At 38.6% G+C, this 21,296-nt stretch overlaps 1 protein-coding gene across 2 annotated transcripts in view; it reads left to right on the top strand.

Annotated features, from left to right (window-relative positions):
• Positions 1-18: 18 nt before the first annotated feature.
• Positions 19-21,296, top strand: part of LOC111866379 (serine/threonine-protein phosphatase 1 regulatory subunit 10) — a 127,457-nt gene continuing 106,179 nt past the window's right edge. Inside the window, exons 1-2 of one of the 2 annotated variants that reach the window (XM_023855267.2) lie at positions 19-79; positions 1,229-1,299. In XM_023855267.2, the coding sequence (XP_023711035.1) occupies positions 1,297-1,299 (3 nt within the window). In that variant the 5' untranslated portion in view covers positions 19-79; positions 1,229-1,296. Of the gene's footprint in view, positions 80-265; positions 446-1,228; positions 1,300-21,296 lie in introns of those variants that run through there. The other variant, XM_023855268.2, reaches the window with a different exon arrangement.

Genomic DNA, 21,296 nt, shown 5'->3' with positions numbered 1-21,296 from the left:
ACGGTAAATTTGTGAAATGTCCAAGTTGCCCTAAAAGTGAATTATGCATATTGTGAGGGTTTAATGAAAATTAAATGAGGTAAATGCATTCTTTTCTAACATGGAATATGAAGTCTGCTGTTTCTTTATATCCAGTTCCTTCGCACAAATTACAGATAAAGCGAATAGACGTATATTAGCTTGTCTTGTGAACAGGTGTGACTTAAATTCCCTTAACATGGTTAGTAACCTATGGTTGATAAGTGTGGTGCTGTGAATATTTATGTGGGATAATTGTATGCGGTATTTTTATTTGAATTGTTATATAATTCGAAGATATAGGTGTTTGTTTTCAGATGTCTGTTCAGGAACAGAACTTATGAGATTTCCCAAGAAGCTCAGCCACATTGCTTGTGTAATACATAGGAATATTTTTTTTTCCAAACTCATTACGTGTTAGCGTGATGTAAGTGATTACTGAAGCATGTTATGATACGGAATCAGTTGTATATACATGTAAATATAAGTCACAATAATTAATATGTTAAAATTAACTGTGTGTAGTTACATCATATTACGGACACGTTTAATTTAATCTATCTTACTATGTACAAATTGATATATACAAACATTTGGTTCACGCAGTCGTATTGATTATGTAGGCGTCGCGGTAAGTGGGGGAATTTGGAGCTTGGAGTTTACTAAATAAAGTTATTGGTATATATCTTAAATTTAAATAATTAAAAAAAAATAATATTTCAAATATTCGAAATTATATTTATAATTATGTTTTTTCGTGTTTGTCTTAGCAGGGCGGGGTGTGCGCAGAAGCCTTGCGCATAGTTTGCCACCTCATCGTGCATGAGAAATCTGGCTTTTGTACGTGGTGTATGCTACGTGTTTCAATATATGCCACAAATAAGGGTTTTTTTGATGATATTGGGAATAATGAAACGCAGGTCTATGTATATTCATTTATAGGGCAAGTTTTTTCTTCAGAGAAATGGCTCTAAATTGTATATAATCGCGAGATAGCAGTACGGAGTTCGGAACGGTTTTCCTCCATACGTAGAACTCAGTTATACGTTACAAAATTACAGTATACATGATTTCTTTGTGTATGGAGGTAGTGATTGTGGCCCTGTTAGTGTACAGCTTGTAAACTGTGTAGTTACCGTGTATGGTATTACGGTTACGTGAATAGCTCTCCTACGGGATAGGAGCTAATGAATAACTTCTGTGGTTTCAGATTCTTAACAGTTTAAAAATTATTTTCATGAAGAGTCCAATGTGGTTGGCGTGGTAACGTTCCCAGCAATGGTAAGTTATACTATATCTATTCAAGGATTCAAAATGGCCTCCAAGGTTAAATGAAGGTTATATCGCTTGCAAAGAATTTTCAGATGTGGATGCTCGAGTTCGGTGTAAGTGGTGGGGTCATCACGCGGTCGGCAGAATGACCAAGGAAATTTTGCATTAGTGGGTTTAATAGTAGTTGAGTAGAGCTAAGTTTGTTGCTATACTACATTGTCTTTGGAAGAGGTACGACCTTTGCAGAAAACTAGTTGATGGAGGGGAAGATGCTTTGAATATAGAACCCATTGGTTACAGTTTGTCGGTAAACTTGCCAAATTATTAAAACTTTTTTGTAGCAGTTTAAGTGGCTTACGTACGTATGTAGAAAGAAAACACTAAAATTTACGTTAAGTGCCCTCTGGTGTTACTGCCTACAGCCCCCTGAAATAAAAGGGGGGGGGGGGTTGGAGGTAGTGAACGTAGGGAAGACGGGTTGCAAGTTGTTTATTGAATTCAATTGAATTTATTTACAGTCTATAAATCCTAAGCAGGTTAGTACCTTTGGATACAGAACAAGTCGAAAGGTTACATACATAAGTACAGGCAATTTTAGCTTAAAATTAATATAACTTAATTTTACATCATTCTCAATTTACATTGAAGTATTCACGTAAAGAGTGGAAGGAATGAGCATGTAGACAATTCTTTAACTCTGATTTAAACTTTTTAGTATCATTGCCCAAGTTTTTAATACTTTGTGGCAGATTGTTGAACACTTTTATGCCAGTAAAGTAGACTCCTTTTTGATATACTGATAAAGTTGATGAGGGTAGGTGGAAGTTATATTTTTGTCTAGTATTCATGTTATAGACATCAGAATTTAATTTGAATTTATCTTTGTTGTAAACAACAAATAAGAGAAGCGATAATATGTATTGCGATTGAAGCGGTAGAATTTTTAATTTCTTAAATAATTCTCTACATGAATCTCTACTTCTACATCCTGTAATGATTCTTATTATATTCTTTTGTATTTTAAAAATTATTACACTATGTGAAGAGTTCCCCCAAAATATTAATCCATAGTTCATAATAGAATGAAAGTAGGCATGGTAAACCATCTTCAATGTTTCCTGTGACATAAAAGGCTTAATTGATCTCATCGCATAGCAAGCTGCATTTAATTTAGGTATAATTTGTTCAATATGTATTTTCCAAGACAGTGTACTGTCTACATGTATTCCAAGGAATTTTGTATCAAGTACTTCACAGATTAATTTGTTGGCATAACTGATGTCCAGATCAATTTGGTGGTTGATTTTAGTTGTGAATGATATGTAATGGGTTTTATCAAAATTTAATGAGAGTAAATTGGCTTCGAACCATCTGTTTAAGGCTTCAAATACAATATTTATGTCATTTTTAAAGTTTTCAAATTTAGAGTTCTTAAATATTATACTAGTGTCATCTGCATATAGAATTGGTTTAGATTTATTGTTGATGGTTTTAGATAGATCATTTATGTAGAGAAGAAAAAGTAAGGGACCTAAAATTGATCCTTGTGGAACACCGTGCTTTATAATTCCCCAGTTTGAAAATGCATTATGACTGGAGTTTTTATTATTTATTTCAACTCTTTGATACCTGTTTTTGAGGTATGATTTGATCCATTCATTAGCTTTGCCAGTTATTCCATAGAAATTTAATTTCGATAGTAAGATATCATGATTAACACAATCGAAAGCTTTTGCTAGATCACAGAAAATCCCTCCCACAATTAATCTGTCATTGAGAGCACTTAAAATATCGTTAGTTAGTTCATAGGTTGCTTTTTCTGTTGTTAGGTCTTTCCTAAATCCAAATTGCTCTTTGACTAATATGTTGTTAGAATTTAAGTGTTCAAGTAGTCTATTATACATAACTTTTTCAAAGACTTTTGAGAATGAAGTCAATATGGATATTGGTCTGTAATTAGAGATGCATTTTCTCTCTCCTTTTTTAAAAAGTGGTTTCATTACAGCGTATTTTAAGCGTTGAGGAAAAGTACCTGATGATAAAGATTTATTACATAGATGATTCAAGGGTGAACTGATGTAAACAGAGCTTGCTTTAAGTAATTTGGTAGAGATTTCATCATATCCATGTGAATTTTTGGGCTTAAGGGATTTAATAATGTTTTCAATTTCCTTCCTTGTTGAGAATTTGAGATTGATATTTGGAAATGAATTGTTAAAGGCACGAGACAGATAGTATATTGGATTATTATTATTATTATTATTATTATTATTATTATTATTATTGGAATATGTTTTCTCAGCTAATGAAAGGAAATATTCATTAAATGCACTTGCGATAGCTTGTGGATTGTTAGTGGACTTCCCTTCAATATTCAAACTTTGTACGTCTTCATTAACAGATTTCTTTCCTGATTCAACTTTCACAATATCCCAGGTGGTTTTAATTTTATTGTTTGATTTTAGAATTTGGCTGTTATAGTTATTCTGTTTGGCTTCTTTAATGACTTTTGACAAAATTTTACAGTACATTTTGTAGTGACTTTTTAGTCTTGGATCATTACTGTCCCTACTGGCCAAATATAGTTGTCTTTTGTGTTTACATGAAGTTTTTATTCCAATTGTTATCCAGGTGGATTTGTTTTTATTTTCATTTTTGACTATTTTTAAGGGAAAGCTTGAATAAAAGATCCTCAAGTATGTGTTCAGAAAGCAATTAAATTTAGAATCAATATTATTGCTGTCAAATACATTGTCCCATGATTCATTACTTAATTTTGTGACAAAATCTGCCATCGTATGCTTGTTGATTTTCCTTACTGTTTGATATTGTTGATTACTGGGCTGAAGGTCAATATTATTTATTTCTATGAGTTGAGCATCATGATCGGATAAGCCATTTATAAAGGGTCCTACAGTATAGTCTCTTAATTTTGAGTTATCAATGAATATATTATCTATCGCTGAACTAGAATTATTTTGAACTCTTGTGGGAAAGTTAACAGTACTGGAGAGATTGTAAGATGATTTCAAAGAGTCTAAATTTAGTTTCCTATTACTGTTAGTGAGATAGTTTATAGTTATATCACCACAAATTATAAATTCAACTTTTGAACTATGCAGTACATTTAGGATGGTTTCTAATCTATTTATAAAGTGATCGAAGTTTCCAGATGGGGCTCTATATAAAGTCATATATATATATATATATGCAGTAGTTGCTGATGTTTCCATATTATTAGATACAGTTGAGTGCAGTTTTGTGGTAGTTATGCTTCAGGATGCATTTACCAGTTTTTTAGAACATAGTCTCCCATTTTTTTTAAGTAGCAGTGGATCAAAATATGTATTACTATTACCCATATAAATATTACCATAATATTACTAATATTACAGGTAAGCCTCCCGTTTTTAAATAGAAGTGGATCAATACATACGTATACAGGGTGTCCCAGGAGGAATGTGCCAAACTTCGGGAGGGTGTTCCTTATGTTAAAGTATGCCGATATAACCCAAAACACCTATGTCCAAAGTTGAACGGTTACGGAGATAATGGCCAGAGAAGTGTCAAACTTTGACCGGGGTTACACACTTGTTGATTACAAAATAGATATTAAAACTGGCAGGAATATGTGGATTCTGTAATGTTAATAATGTACGTAACATCAAACTAACTTGTGAGTGACATGAAGCCATAAAATTGAAGTACAAAAAACTCGCATGCCATCTCAAAGTTGTCGTTAAGAGTTCCAAGCACTGTACATGACACATGAATGGTAAGCGATGACGTAACGTGCTGACTGCGCGTTCTGATAAAGCCAACTCCATAAGCACGGATAGGATGAATCACGGCAGTCAAGGACAAACAGAGATAATTCCTCTCAGCTGATAGGTATAATCCGTGGACCCGCTAGAAGACCACACTTTTCTCGGGCCATTATCTCCGTAACCGTTCAACTTTGGACATAGGTGTTTTGGGTTATATCGTCATACTTTAACATAAGGAACACCCTCCCGAAGTTTGGCACATTCCTCCTGGGACACCCTGTATATATTTTTCCTGTATAAATGTTACAGGTAATCATTATTCCAGTATGTTGATTAACTAGGCTGAACAGCTGGGACATATAATTTCCCACAAATTAACAAGATTTTTCTCTCAGCTAGTTCAGTGAGACAGGCTCTTTAATCCAACCAGTCTCCTGTATAGTGAGTAACATGCATAGTTCTGAGTGAAAAGTTGCTAAGCATGAAGATTACAGTTTGCCTCCTGCAGAGGTTGAGGTGACCACCTTATTACAATAGCGTAATTCATAACCCAATAGAGTCTGCTGAGCAAGTGATCAATATTTTTTTTCCTTCTTGTGCCAATTTCAAAACTTTAATTTTTAAGATTTTCTTTACCTTTCCAGCTCTCTGTTACACTCCAGCCCTAGTTAAAATAGAGAGATCCTTGTACCATTTTGTAAGCTTTTGAATTAGGTTTTCATTTGGTATGGCAGTTGTATTCTAGGGTACATTAATGATTTGGGCCTGACATATCACCTTTATGAACAATATAGTTAGATTTTTACCAGGATTTTCAAATGTATTTTTGTACTACATTGAAGTATGGTGTTGCAGAATGTAATATTGGGACATTGGTGGGTTTTGAAGTGCAAATTACTTTTGTAAGAGTATGTCATATGTATAAACATTGGTCACTTTGATAAAGGGTGGTGATAAACTTCATGGATAATGTAACATTAATGTGAAAGAAAATAAAATAAGGCAAGCTTATTCTGTTAAATATTTAAACTAATTTCTCGAAGTTGGAAATATTGTCTGCAAGAGTAGCTGTTTACAGTGTGCAAAGCCTGGTTTTGAGTTTGTCAGTGGTGCAAGAGGATTGCTATTCATGGATGACATGTGCAACTTATTGCAGTTTCTGTGTCCTTTCTTTGTAAACTCAAAGTGTCAGTGAAGAATATGCGAAAGATTTACTGGAGCCAGAGGAACGCAGGACTGTTACTTTACTTGTAACACTGTCATATTCACAAATTTTTAATCCTTTACTTGAAAATCTTCATCTTGCACTTTTTACATTTTACGTGCGTTGGATGCGTTTTCTTCTGAAACTGATTTTTGTGTACTTGGTTTCTTGGTGCATGAATGATGTATTGTATTTTTTAGTATCCAGAGGTGTTGGATTCCTTTTGAATCTCTCTTCAAGCATTGTTAATATCTTTTGTGGTGTCCGCCAGTGCAGTATGCAAATGTGACTGAGGTATCTGTACAGCAGCCTACTCATTGGGTCATCTTGTCATTGTCATCCACCCATAAGGATTTTGTAGACTTCCCTCTTTTGCTGGCAATTTAATGGTTCTTGAAATTTCATCGCATGCACCATTGTAATGCGACATTGCAACAAAGTGCCATTCAGTACTCATAGTGAAGTAATCTTTATGATAATGCAGGTCGATAAAACTCTTCTTGTTTTTATTCTGAGGCAGCACTCTTGGAAACATAATAACTGTTAGTCAAATTGTTTAATTCCAGCAGAAAGAAAGCTGTGTAATTTTCCTTGAAACAAGTGCACAGCTACAGTGTTGTATTTTAAACAGTATGATATACAGTAATAGCAATCTGATGTGCTGTCATTTTATTTTATTAATAATAGACCACAAATGGATGAAGAGTTACCACAGCATTGTTCATTTGAAAAACCTTTTATTTCATTTATGGTGAAGGAGTAATTTTGAGAAAAATTACAGTTTTTCCAGTTTTGAGTTTCAGCTTTATTTCTTTTGGAAAACACTATTACTATCATGATATACAGTGCGTACAATCAAGTGCGCGCCGCGGCTGCAATTTGCCGTGAGTCATACCACCGCAGAACGGATGCAACTCCTCCCCGCGACTGCAGTGCTCCTACGCCGATGGTTGCATAATCGGAACCCGAGGTTGCATTAAACAGTCAGTCTTTGTCTTGCTGTGGAAGTGGAGTGGAATGTTTACAGCTGTCGACAGACGGTGGAAATGAAGTTCACTNCTGTATTCTTATAAATGTGTGCATGTAGAGCAACTGATGGACGGAGACTCAGCAACACCACTACACTCACGCTATCGGGGAACGGCACTGCAGTCGCGGGGAGGAGTTGCATCCGTTCTGCGGTGGTATGACTCACGGCAAATTGCAGCCGCGGCGCGCACTTGATTGTACGCACTGTATAAGAGTGATGATGAAGGAGGCTGTTTAAATTTTCAGCAAAAGACTTGAGACAGTCACTGCAAAATTCTGTACTTTCTAGGGTTGATCTGTTAGTAACCATCGACTGCCTCTAGGTCATGTATGTTTTCCTCAAATTTTTCTTCACTGTTTATGGTTTCGGTTCTCAGTCACTGGATGCATCTCACAGTCTTGATGTTAGCAACTTACAATTTACACATTTCAAATAATTTTGGACACAGTTGTAAATTTTTACACTTGCTTTTCAGTTAAATGACACAGTTTTGCACCTGAAATCGTAAAGTTTCACATTCTAGCATGATCCTGCTGATTTCATTGGATACCTTAAATTGCTTCATTGTTTCAGCTGTTGCAGGAGACAGCACTTTGCCTGTTTTTACATGTAGGCTTGACAGAATTAATTTATCAGTCACTAATTTCATAGCTGTCTGAATCGTGTAATTTGGGGTTTTGATTGTTGGATTTATTAGTCACTAATTTCATAGCTGTCTGAATCGTGTAATTTGGGGTTTTGATTGTTGGATTTACTTAATTGACCAGTTCTTTGGAAGAAGTCAATATACCTGCTGCCCAATTATGTAAACTTTTTTCCCCCAAACTGTGCTATTATTTCACTGTCATTTCAGTTTTCACTATTGTTTGTTTTTTCTTTTTGTGTATGCTTTGATTTCCTTATTTCCTTATTTTTCCCCTGCCTGATATGTAAATTGTGGTGACTTCGTCCGATTTGTAATGGCCCCCCAGTCAAGCCTGGAAGTTACAGTGTTGGTCTTTTCAATTTTAAAACTGTTCAAGTCTTCCTTATTGTGTATGTTGTGTTGTGATCTTGAAGATAGAGCTGCTTTAGTTCCATATCCTTGGTCAAATATGTAATAATTTTCCTACATTTAAGCAGCTTCTTTGTCCTCCCTGAATAAAGAGAATGTTTTTATCCTTGAGTCCAGCACAGGTCATAGGTTTCTGTTAAGAACCTGAACTGTGACCGACATTAAAGAGATTATGACAATATTCTAAAACATGAAGTTTCTTGGCCCTTGTAGCACTTTCTGCCATTTTAAACCTGATAGAATTGAAAATTACACGTATTACTTGGCCGAACCATTACAGAGTTTTCTAGATGGGTAATTACAACTTTGGGTATTAGATATGAACTGAAAGGCAGGGGCTATATCATAGTTGACGTGGTTAGTCCACAGTGGAACTGTAACAGGTTTTCACTGAATACTTCAGTTAAATTTGCCCATTTCCATTCTACCAATACTCCAAGATCATTAATCATGCTGTCACTATTTTAACTAGCTTGAAGAAAGGATGGCGAAGCTAGATGAATCCTTTGCTTAGTGGGGGGTGGAGTCCAGCTGGGTCCAACAGCACAAGGGTCACTGACTGGCCTATTGTACTTGCCCTGGGTGATTATGATGATGAAGAATTTGGTGGAATGAATATTGGTAGGGGAAACCTAAGTACTTGGAGAAAACCTACCCCAGCGCCAGTTTGTCCACCACAAATCCCACTTGACTGGACCCGGGATCGAACCTGGGCCGTTGCGGTGGGAAGCCAGGGACTAACCACCTGAGCTATGGCATGGCCTCTAGATGAATCCTTACGGCATTTTTGTACAGGTCATATCATGACTTGTCATTGAGGTAATTTTGTGGCCATCTACAGAACAACTAATTCATGATGATAATAACATTTGTTTTGTTTTACTATGTTCTATACATGTCTTAATTATACCAGGTAATCATCAGGTGGTAATTCATGAATATGTGAGGTATGTCATCATTGAATTGTCAAGTTAAAATCAATCCATTTTTCACTTCTGGGCTTTGTCATTAATAGAATATTTGGAATTTATTGTGGATGAATATGAGATTTGTGTTGAATGTTAAAATAAAATAATGTAAGAAATCACTAGGGGTCAAGTACAGGCAGTAGGGTGGATGTTTAAGAAGTTTCCACTGTTCTTGAATTATCTCCTGGGTTGCTTGGGCTGTATGGTGTCTGGCATTATCATGATGACGTACCCCTCTTGCCAGTTTGCCAGTTTTCTGTGAATTGCATCCCAACCATTCATTATGCTCTGTGCTAAACCAAGGCTAGTGCAGTTACTCCACTGTCCATCGTCATCCTCCTGTCAACATGAATCAGTTCTCCCACCCACTACACAGTTGCTTCTGTCACAATGTCAAGAGGCCAACCTGGTTGGGCATCAGCTGCAGTTTTCAAATGTCCTTGGAAGAATTTCTTGACCCAGTTGTGAACCAGTTTATGCAAGAAACACTTCGAACCATAAACAGGAAACATTTCTTCGTGAATATCCTTTTTACATAGTCCTTTTGCCCACAAAAGAGGCACAGCAGAAGACTGCTCTTGAGTGGTATACCCTGAAGGATGGTCGCCATTTTGACTATTGAAACCAGCCTGTGAATATGTGTGTGCACATCTGATACCTAGACTTGCATGAAGCTGGGCTGTGCTGCTACCTAGTGATACAAATAGAAAACTATTACATGCATTACAGCTGTTTTCCATATGTATTTACTGACTCTCACTCATAGTTGTGTTTTAGAGAATCAGAATGATGAGAAAAACCTAAAAGTTTTAAATGATGTATGCCCGCAATTAATGAACCCAAGAAGTGCAGTAGCAGAGGGTTTGGATTATAGTTGGCATGCAACACATAAGCTCATTTTGTGGTAGTTGTTCATAGATTTATAGGGTAGTTCTAGAGAGAAATTACAATTTGTATAAGCTGTTCGTCTGTTAACTGTACAAGTCCAAACACATGCAGTGCAAGATGACATACATGACATGTGTTCTGCCTTCTTACCAGCGAAGTGTTTGTATCAGGCATGCAGACCTCTCTTTGTGAATGAAAGAAGGCTGATTATTAATATCTGATCTTATTTCATTTTACTCATGTTGTAAAATACAGTAATGACCGTGGGCAGAGTTCTAACTGTATTTTGCATTTCAAAATACATTTCACTTTGGATGTCATTTTGTAGGACAATAAGAGTTTGGTTTCTAGCTCTAATTCTTGTGTATTGAAATATTTTTAGTTGCACTAGAACTCCATTAATTTACTGTAACCAGGACTTCAAAAGAATGCTTGACAATTTGCTATATGTAACCTTTGTCCAGTGGTGAATATAAAAAGTTGCTTTTCTAGTGCTATGACTGTAATTATAACATTAGTTAGCCATTATTAGAAATCCCTCTAGTATGCAGCACTCGTTGCCAAAGATAAAAATATTATCCACAAAGATATCATGAGAACTGTCAAGTATACTGTTATAATTACTGTTGTTTTGAAATAGTGAGTCAATATCGTGTTCCTAGTGCTTCATAATGAAACGTATCACTTCATCAAAAGGAACTCTATATGAGGATAGAATTTTATGGTGTAAACTTGTTCCTGAAATGCAGGTGTATACATAATTGTATGCCAGTAAATTTACAGTTATATAATGGAAGTATATGAAGTCTTGTTTTGGGCTTTGGAGCTCGTGGAGGAATAGCCATTGCAATGTATAAGTGGAATCTCATAAAGATGTGCTTCATGATCAAGCATGCCAAGTATAATACTGATACAATGATTGCTTTTTTCGACATATACATTTTCCCGGTTTTTTCTCCCCCCCCCCTCCTCATATTCCGAGAGAACGCTGTTTTTGTTCTTAGGCAAAAAGCCAAGGCTTCATATTTTCTCCATTCTCATACTCTTAAAAAAACACACAGATTAAGGTAGCATCCATGGAGCATTCAGTGGGAAATCTCTTTTGTTTTAGAAGCTTTTATACTGGTGACTTCCCATAATTTCACCAGTCTCACTTCCAGATCTCCTATGAGAAAGCCTCATAGGGACCCAGAGAAAAGGATACCTTTTTTTTTTTTTCCCACACTATTCCACCTTCCTTATTCCATTATCCACCTCTGATGATAAACCTTATAAGAACTATTTTTCTGTGTGTCTTCCCCGGATTGCCCAGACTGGTTTCCTTTCTTTACCTTCTCTCTTTGGGCTCCATAAAAACCTTTAGAACTCACCTGTATAATCAAGCCTATTCCTGAACACACACACACACACACACAGTCCTGAAGGTGGAGGCAGTATTTTCTCGAAAACATCAGTGCCTACCGACATATGTACATGGTGCCACAACCCAGAACGTCATAGTCATCAGTTCCCGTGCTTCTTTTTGTATTCCATCTCTGTCCTAGTGTTACCAAATAATATGGCAAGGGGGTGTTTCATGCCTCTCCCATGAATAACACAAATAATCTGTTGTAAAGTTTCTCCTTTGTGTATACTGCCACTCACATATCCACATCAGATTATAATCGGTACCCACAGAATAGACACAGTACACAGGCCAGAAAGGCTGTTCTCTTGTTATTGACATAGTGCATGACTTACATGCATCCAGCATGTCAGTACTGGGCAGTTCTTTGTTGTGGTAACCTGATATTGTATAATGACAGATGATAAATCTCACTCATATGATGCAGGTTGTTTTATGATTGCATCATAACTTAAGGTCATTATTTCCATAGTCATGCTGAGTAAAAAGAAAAATATATGTTGCACCAACATTGGTATGAATCTGAACAGTTAAAGAACTATTGTTAAGGGAAGATGGTATGTTGATTGAAATGTGTAGGTGTCACTGCACAGGTACACATTGGAATGTATGTTGTGCAGCAAATGTTTGTATGGTAACATTGATGTAGTAGTAAGGATTTGAATTGGAAAGCACATTTATGAGTAGTAATGAATACATGGATGTTCTCTTTGTCCATGGTTCTTGTAATGGAAATGTTTCAGCTGCTGCTGAGGAATATCAGAGATGAATCCCTGATAAGCATATATTTTATACTGTCCAACAGTTGTGAGGAAGTTATCAGGTATCAGTACCCGATGAGTTACCACTTGGCTCAGTGTTATGCACATAACAGTTTGGTGGATGTTAAAGGAAAGTTCTTTTTCCATTCATTCACCAGAGGATTCAGCACCTTGAACTTGGAGACTTGAATAAGGGGTTGGAATACAACTTCTGATTAATCATACACACCCACCCAAGGATGTGTGCAGACTGAAATTTTAGAAATCCCGCCCAGACTAAGGACCATTTGACCCAACCCAAGCCTAATGTTTACCTTCACATGTGTTACCCAGTCTCAGCTGAAGCCTAGCTTCCTTTTATCGCTGTTCATTTATTTACAGTCTTCCCTGATTATCATTATCAATACACATTTCTTTTGATGCATGCATGCAAATAATCCTTGAATGAATTATTTAATGATATTCTAAGAGCTTGCAAGGTTGCCTTGGTGTTTGAGGAGCAAAGACATGTCACCAGATTTTTTTTTTAAACTATTTCTGGAAAAAGGCAGCGGTGAAAATTAATTAGAAAATCAGTGCCAAGAACCTCACCAAACCCACTTTCCCAGGCCCGTGCAAGAAAAAACATTTTGTAAAGAAATTCCCAGCTCACTATATTTAATATACGAGGGTCTTACTGAAAGTCATGAGCAACAATTTTTTGTAAAGTAACATGCTTTATTATTGACAAACCAAATAGACCACCTCAATCTACAGACCTTTCTTTATTTTTCCACATAATCGCCACTTTTTTCTACACATTTCTTCCAGCATTCTGCGAGTTTGGAAATTCCCCTTCTGTAAAATTCCGTTCCAGCCATTCGACGCACTGCTTTCTGAATTGCCTCCCTTGTCTCAAAACGTTGTCCACGCAGCTGATCCTTCACAAATCCGAAAAGGTGGTAGTCGGAGGGTGCCAGATCAGGGCTATAGGAGGGGTGTGGAAGAACTTCCCACCCCATCTTTGCAATTACTTCCAATGTGAGGCGAGCGGCGTGGGGGTGAGCGTTGTTATATAGGATGATGTTTCGTCCCGGATGTTTACCACGCATTGCACGACGGATCTTGTGCAGCGTCTGGACATAACAAGCAGCATTGATGGTTTGACCAGGTTGCAGGAATTCGGCCAGAATAAACCCCTCTGCATCCCAGAAGACTGTGCTCATCACCTTCGCAGCTGATGGCACTGTCTTTGTCTTCTTCTTCGATGGAGAATGCAAATCGTGCCATTCCATACTCTGCCGTTTCGTTTCAGACTCGAAATGGTGAAACCAGCTTTCGTCACCTGTCACAATACAGAGCAAAAAATCGCCTTCATGTCGATATCTCTGCAGCAGTTCTGAGATGATTACTTTTCGCTGACCTATGTGGTTTTCGGTAAACCGCGGGACCCAACAAGCACAAACTTTCCTATACCCCAAGCTTTCAATCATCTCCTGTACTGCACTGTGCCCTATTCCAAGTTTTCGGGCTATTGTGTCCACAGTCACACGTCTGTCATCTTGAATGATCTCATCCACTTGTTGCATTCAGTTGAGGCTGTTCGAGGACGACCGCTCCGAGGTTCATCTTCGATGCTGGCATTCCTGTCTTGAAAATGTTTCACCCATCTTTGAACACTGCTCGCACCCATGCACACACTTCCATAAGCACGCTGAAGTCTCTGGTGAATTTCTGCAGCAGGGATTTCCCCTTTCACAAGAAATTCGATGACAGCGCGCTGGCGAAAGAACATATGGTTTTGGGCCATTTTGTTAGGAGTGATACTGGTCACATGATGCAAGCTATTGACGTCACAAGACACTCAAGGTTAACACAACAGCTGGTTCCACCTAACACCGTATTCTCTTTCGTCTGCTGTTTTCAGGTTGCATGCAAAAAGAGTTGCTCATGACATTCGGTACGACCTACATACTTCCATGTGATAAGTGCTGTTTACTTCATGTTCTGCATAAACAGAATGGAGTTAACACTTTCGCTACTTAAGCCGTTTTGATGTTTCTGCACTACTAACCCAATTATAGTAACTTTTTTTTTTGCTTGCATGGATAGTGATTACACAAAGTAGATTTTTGGCTGTCCTTGCTTAATATGAGAATCCCTGTTTGTGATTTTCCCACCGGTCATATCACTGGGGCTGTTTTCGCCCACTTCAATATGCATGCTATATATAGTTCTTTAAGAAATCATTATTTCATTCCGTTGCTGCATGTCCATACAGAATGAGCGACGGAGGATTTTGTCATCAGTGAGGTTCTGCAATAATTGCAACTAGTAAGGGAACATTCGTAAACGTTTATGTAAGCGGAGGTTAACATTTTAATTTTTAAAGCATTTAAACTGTCTTATTTCTTTTAGGCTAACCATTATTTGGGGACGACTATAACAAATCAAAACCAGATTGAGGAGGAACTTAAGGGGAAATTGAATTCGGGTAATGCTTCCTACCACTCAGTCCAGAACCTTTTGTCTTCTTGTCTGCTCTCTAAAAATATAAAAATTAGAAAATACAAAACCATAATTTTGCCTGTGGTTCTGTATGGGTGTGAAACTTTGTCTCTTATGGTGAGGGAGGAGCACGGACTGAGGGTGTTTGAGAACAGGGCATTGAGGAGAATATTTGGACCGAAGAGAGATGAAGTGACAGGAGGTTGGAGAAAACAGCATAATGAGGAGCCTCATAACTTCTACTCTTCTCCAAGTATAATTAGAATGATCAGGCCAGTGGGGGTGAGGTGGTCAGGGCATGTAGCACTAATGGGGAGGGGGAGGAATGCATATGGGATACTGGTGGGAAAGCCGGAAGGAAGGAGACCACTGGGAAGACCAGGACATATGTTGGTGGACGGTATTAAAAGCGGATCTTAGTGAGATAGGATTGGATGGTATGGATTGATTTGGTTCAGGATAAGGACCAGCCAAGGGATCTTGTGAACATGGTAATGAACCTTCAGGTTGCATAAAACTCTAGAAGTTCTTGAGTAGCTGCACAACTGCACAATTGGCAGCTTCTCAAGAAGGGCTCAGCACCATGATTGAGTGAGAGAGTGGTTTTCATCATATTGGAACTGCAGTATGGTCTGATGCACTGTAGAAGGGTTAGCTCATTAATGAGATACAGAAATTTATATTGCGAGAACAACGCGCATAAAACCTAATTTTATAGGCCTGCATCTCCATTCTGAAATTGACATTTTTACAATTGCCGTCCAGTTCTCATGCCAACACCACTTTACTCCACAGATTCCAGATTTCATATCGGTAAAGTGTATAGTTAGTGTCATGTAGGATATGTGTTCACAGTCCGTGTGTATAGATGGAAAAGATTGTGTAAGTCAGCGAATGAATACTGGTAATAAGTGATATGCACAGCTTCTCAGCTTTCTCTTGCATATTGTGAGATATTGTGATAGGTTCTGTTAAGAAAAACTTTGAAATTTATATGCAGTGACCCTGTTTTATTAGGAATGGAAATAGTCCGCAAAACCGAAATGAGCCACAGTGCCAGAAAGTCTGATGTTTGTAATAGACGCATGCTGTAGTCACTTTGTATTTCACTCTTTTGGGTATAGCTAAGGATGGTGAACGTAGATGTACCTTTGCATTACTCTGACCAGCACTAAACTTGCATGAAGGGTGACTTGTATGAAAATTTCCAGTCATTGAGACAGTGCAGCACAGGTCGTGTGAGTCGGTGCTTATCATCAGTACTCCATATATACAAACACTTCCTCCAGCCAATACAGTTTTTTAACCGCATCTCTGCAAAGTTTGAAAACCCTAGCCACATCTCAGGATTCTGATTTTTACAACTTAGTAGTGCTCTTTTTTTAGATTACACAGTATTAGTCATTTCTGATGATGATCTTTCTTGATTTCTGAAGTAACAGAAACATGATTTTTCATCAGTAGCATGGGTCTGGTGTTTTCATTGGGTACGTTAAATTGCCTCACCATTTTTGCTGTTGCGGCAGTGTTTGCTTGTTTTTACTCTTTGGCTTGAATATATTCATTTCTCAGCTATTGATTTCATGACAGAATCACATATTCCGAGGTTTTGAGATCTTGTTGGGTTTCTGTAATTGACAAGTTCTTTGGAAGAAGAAAACTTTAACACATATTAGAGATTACTGCAGAGTCTAAACATGTTGTGGCATGTAGACCCATCACTGGGCAACGACCGCTAAGGAAGCAGTTGTAGAAAAGCCTTTACTGAGTAATGGCTTCGCAGACAAATATGTTCCCACGGCAGCAGTTGAACAACATTGTGCTCTTGTACCGAGATATAAGCATGACAGTTAATGACAGTCAGTTGAGAGTCGACAGTTGGAGCAATGAGTTAGTTGTGGGACAGTTACTAGCCGGTGAGAAAATGAGCATGGAAGCAGAGGACATACTTGGGATCCGTAACCAGGTAAAGGCTGGTAAAGACTTATGTGTGCTGTAGTTACAGTGGTATTTGGAGTAACACAGTGAAATTGTCGTAGTTTCTTGTAGTTACGTTCGGTAAATGCTCAATAAATTCAATTACCAATCCAAACCCCGCCTGTAGTCACTCTAAAGCCGTGACTGCAGATATCGGAAGTGGGAATGCATTGATGATTGCATTGTGTAGTTGTATCGTCACACTACGAAGATCGGACAGATACACACTTGCTGGCCGAAAAGAATAATGGCTCCGCAAACAAACATATTGCCAGGTCAACAGTTGGGCTACAATAATAAGGAACAGTCTTCTGTGAAGACCGTGTTGAGGTGTTAAGAATAGGACAATGAGTCAGTCGAGAGTCGATATTTGGAGCAATGAGTTAGTCGTGAGACAGTCACCAGCCAGTAAGAACGTGAGTACGGAAGCAGAGGACATTGTTTGGATCCGTCACCAAATAACGGCTGGTGAAACCAATAGACTGAGAAGACTGTGCTGTATTTACAGTGATCTTAGGAATTTGTAACTCTGTGAGACTCATACTTAATTTTAGTTATGTACTGTATGTGAGGAAGTCATAAAATTTTAATTATCACCGAGATGAAACAAACACAGGCGCAAAAATTGTACGTGAGTTATTCCTTCTCTACATATGCCTCCTGCAAGGCCACACGTTTTCCCCAACGATGCATTAGCTGCTGGATACCATGATCATAGAAGGTCTGGTGAATATTGTGGATGGGGGAGAATTTCATACTCCAAACTGACAGCAAGTGTCGCCATATCATGAGCACCAAGAGACGGTGCGTTGTGAAGAAGTCGCACACCTTTTCCCCAGCATTCCCCGCTGCTTTTTCTTTATTTCCTCCCGTAATTTTCTCAGAAGGTTCCCGTAGTACTCGCCACTGATAATGATGCCCTTTTGCACGTAGGTCATGATGACACCTCGCCGATCCCAGAACACACTCATCACCTTTCCTGACGAAGGCTGAGATTGGCCTTCTTTGGTGGCGGCGAGCCTGCATGTTTCCACTGGTTGCTCATTTACTTTGTTTTAGGGTCATAATGATAGACCCAGCATTCATCCATCGTGATGAGGCGGTCCAAAAAATCCAGCTTTTTATCTTGACACAACTGCAAAAGTTTCTTTGCCACATCCATCCGTTGCTGTTGTTGAACTGGTGTCAACAGTCGGGGCACCCAACGCGCAGCGACCTTTGTCTTGTGTAACTCATCATGGATGATGTGAAATCCGACCTAATGCGTACCTCATGAACAATAGCTTCAATAGTTATGCCCCTATCGGATAGGATCAAAGCTTCCACCTGTGCCACAATTCCCGGTTCCTCAGTGAGAGATGGTCATCCACTTCGGGGTTCATCTTCGAGGTGTCCCCACAGTGAAAGCGCCTCTTCCACCTGACCACTGTCATATAATGATACACCTTCCTGATACACAGCAGTCATCTGGTCGTGGATCTCCCCGCCAGACGTCCCTTGCAAATGCAGGAACCGTATCACAGCGCAAGCCTCCACTTTCTCAACCGAAGTTTCCATTTTTCTTCTGCCCCTTCCGGTGGTTCGCTCTGTCCACTTGGTACGGGAAAAATTGACTGTTCGGCAAGCTCAGGAAACGGGGTATCATCATATATAGAATGATATTTAGGTATTATGATTTTCTCATGGTGATAACTAAAACATCATGACTTGCCATCGTAAGTGTTCAGTAAATTTGATTACCAATCCAGACCCGTCTATAGTCACTCCAAATTCATGACAATATGGTACAATGCCAGGATTTGCCATCAGGTGTAAAGCTTCTTTCACACAGTGAAGATTAACCATGACCAAGGCCACTTGGAAACGTAGAGATGAGTAAAGTGAGAAGGGTGAAAAATAAACTGTGGTTTATTGGAAGAAAATCAGTACGGTGTTGATCCATGTTTGAATCATCTTGTTAATCGACAGAGCCTTATCTGAAGCAAACGAGAACAATTTTGCCCGTGATCTGAATTCGTCAAAAATTAAAGTGAACTTTCTGTTTCCAGATTGGAGGGTTGGAATTTTGTAGTAAAATGCACGAAGATATTTTTATTCTGTTAGGGACAGTTTTTCTATTTGTGGGGCACGCGGTAGCGTAGTTGTTTGAGGCACTATGTTGCAAGCCGGAAGGTCGCGGGTTGAAATCCCGATGAGGTCATGGGATTTTTTTTTCAATTGACCTAACCCTTCCGGCCGCACAATGGCCCTAGGGTCGACTCAGCCCCCAACAGAAATGAGTACCAGGAATATTCTTGGGTGTAAAGGGCGGGCGGCGCGTAGGGCTGACAACCTTGCCGCCATTTATGAGCCGATTGTCTGGAAAATGTGGGAGCCTCAACATCTCACAACCCTCTTGGTCTCCGCGGCCTGTTACAGGGATACCTTTATTTATTTATTTATTTATTTATTTATTGCTTTTGTGTGTGCGCCCCCTCCTCCCCCCACCTTCCTCTGTCAGGAAGTTGTGTTAGTGTACTGTAATAATGTGGACTGTCTTAGGGAGGTCTGTATCCAGCAACATGATCCAAACACTTGGCACGTGCACGAGAACTAAATTTTAAAGCTGTATTATTCGATACCGGGAAATAATTGAGCTCAACAGCACATGCCATTCATTTGAAGAAGTGGTTACAGTATCCAATTTCTTGTGAAACACATGCAATATGATTAATATTCTTGGCATATGTTAGAAAGATATGAATGTGTTTATGCTTCCCCTTTGTTTACAACTGGGCTGCATGAAATTCTGTTGTTTTTTTTTTCTCTCTGATTAGGGGCTTCTGGGCGTGGGATGTCATTGTTAAAAAAAATAGTAGCAACTTCCAACAAGCGTCGATTTCGGGGCAAAATGTATCACCAGTCAACCTCTTGTTTTGCTGCCACTACATATTAAATAAACTTGTTTTAATGGTAAATTATTTTTAGTTCTGTTCATCAAAGGCAGTGGGTATCTGTACTTGAAACGGAAATTTTCAAAGTTCGGGGTCATCAGAAAGGTGTTTGTTGACCGACAGATTATAAAAGTCGTGTGAAACAGTGTGTTTGGTGAAACTCGTGAAGTTGAAGCTGCATATTGTTTCTTCCAACTTAAGTATTCAGTTGATTCTTTGTCTCTAGAATCAATTTTGTGAGCACGGTAATCTTAAAATGTGTTGAAATAGTTTTCATCTATCTAGCATAAACTTATTCTGAAAGCAGATTTTTAACCATATACTTAGATCCTTAGGCCTATCTTCATTTTCATTGTAGACATTGTAATTACTAGTTTCTGTAGTACCTATTTACAAATGTGTCATCAAGAGACAATATGAAGTCCCCTTAATTTATCTTCCCTGCCGGAAAATTGTGAGGGTTGGTTTGAATTTTTGGATTTTAACCTATTGGATAGTTAGTTATTAGTTATTTAGAGAGGGTGGGTTTCCCCATGCACCGCGACCAGTTTTGATCTATTGTGCTTCTCCATACCCTACCGATAAATGGTGCGTACCATCAGTCTCGCCGAACAAGCGAGTTTGGCCACTTGCTTAACGGTGTCTATAATGCTTCCCCAATCTATCAGAGGCCTTAGAGACTATTGTTGGGCGGGAAACGTCCTGGAATTTGGCTCAGTGATCCCCTTTGGGGATATGAGGTTCTTTTACGTGCCGTAAAGTTACGACATGGGACACACAGCTTAAAGTCCCTCCCGGAGGACTTGTTCCCTGAAATTTTCCGCCCTTAAAAATTCGACGACCTCCGCCGGGTATTTGAACCCGCGTACCACGAGCCAGGAGGTGGGAACGTTACCTCTAGACTACGGAGGCCGCTAACCTATTGGATAACTAGCTTTGCGTGTAGATCTGAGACGAGTAGTAGCCAGATTCTCTACTACAGCAAGATTTGCCTGGGAGGCCTGATGGAAGTAAAGAGAAAATTTATTCATGATAGCCGTACTCTGGACTTGGAATTGAACCCATATCCCCAAATGTATGAAGAAGGAATCGTAACCACATTACAGCTGTTCTGAGCTTATAGTGGAAATATTTCTTCGTAGGTTTTTAATGTCTAAGAGAGGAAAGAACCTCATCTTTTGGAACCTTTTAGTGTGCTGTGTGTGTTGTTATATATCAGAATTTGATTTGACTACAAACGTCATGATTGAAAGACACTAATTAGCGGGTTTTATGATCCAAATGTTCATAGTAATTTGTGGATGGTCCCAGACCTTCTGTGTACTCAACCCATCCAGGCGTTTTTTTTATGATAGTAGGAGCACAAATTATGAAGCCAGTTCTCATTCCACAAATTGCTCCACTTCTATTAGTCAGCCTATCATCTGATGCTAGGCTGCGCCATAGCTCAAACAGTTAGTCGCTGGCTTCCCACCGCGGCGGCCCGGGTTCAATCCCGGGTCTGGTCAAGTGGGATTTGTGGTGGGCAATGT

Source organism: Cryptotermes secundus, unplaced genomic scaffold, assembly GCF_002891405.2.
Source record: "Cryptotermes secundus unplaced genomic scaffold, Csec_1.0 scaffold41, whole genome shotgun sequence".
NCBI lineage: Eukaryota > Metazoa > Arthropoda > Insecta > Blattodea > Kalotermitidae > Cryptotermes > Cryptotermes secundus.
Note: the sequence above shows the minus strand (reverse complement) of the source record. Positions and strands in the feature narration are given on the sequence as shown.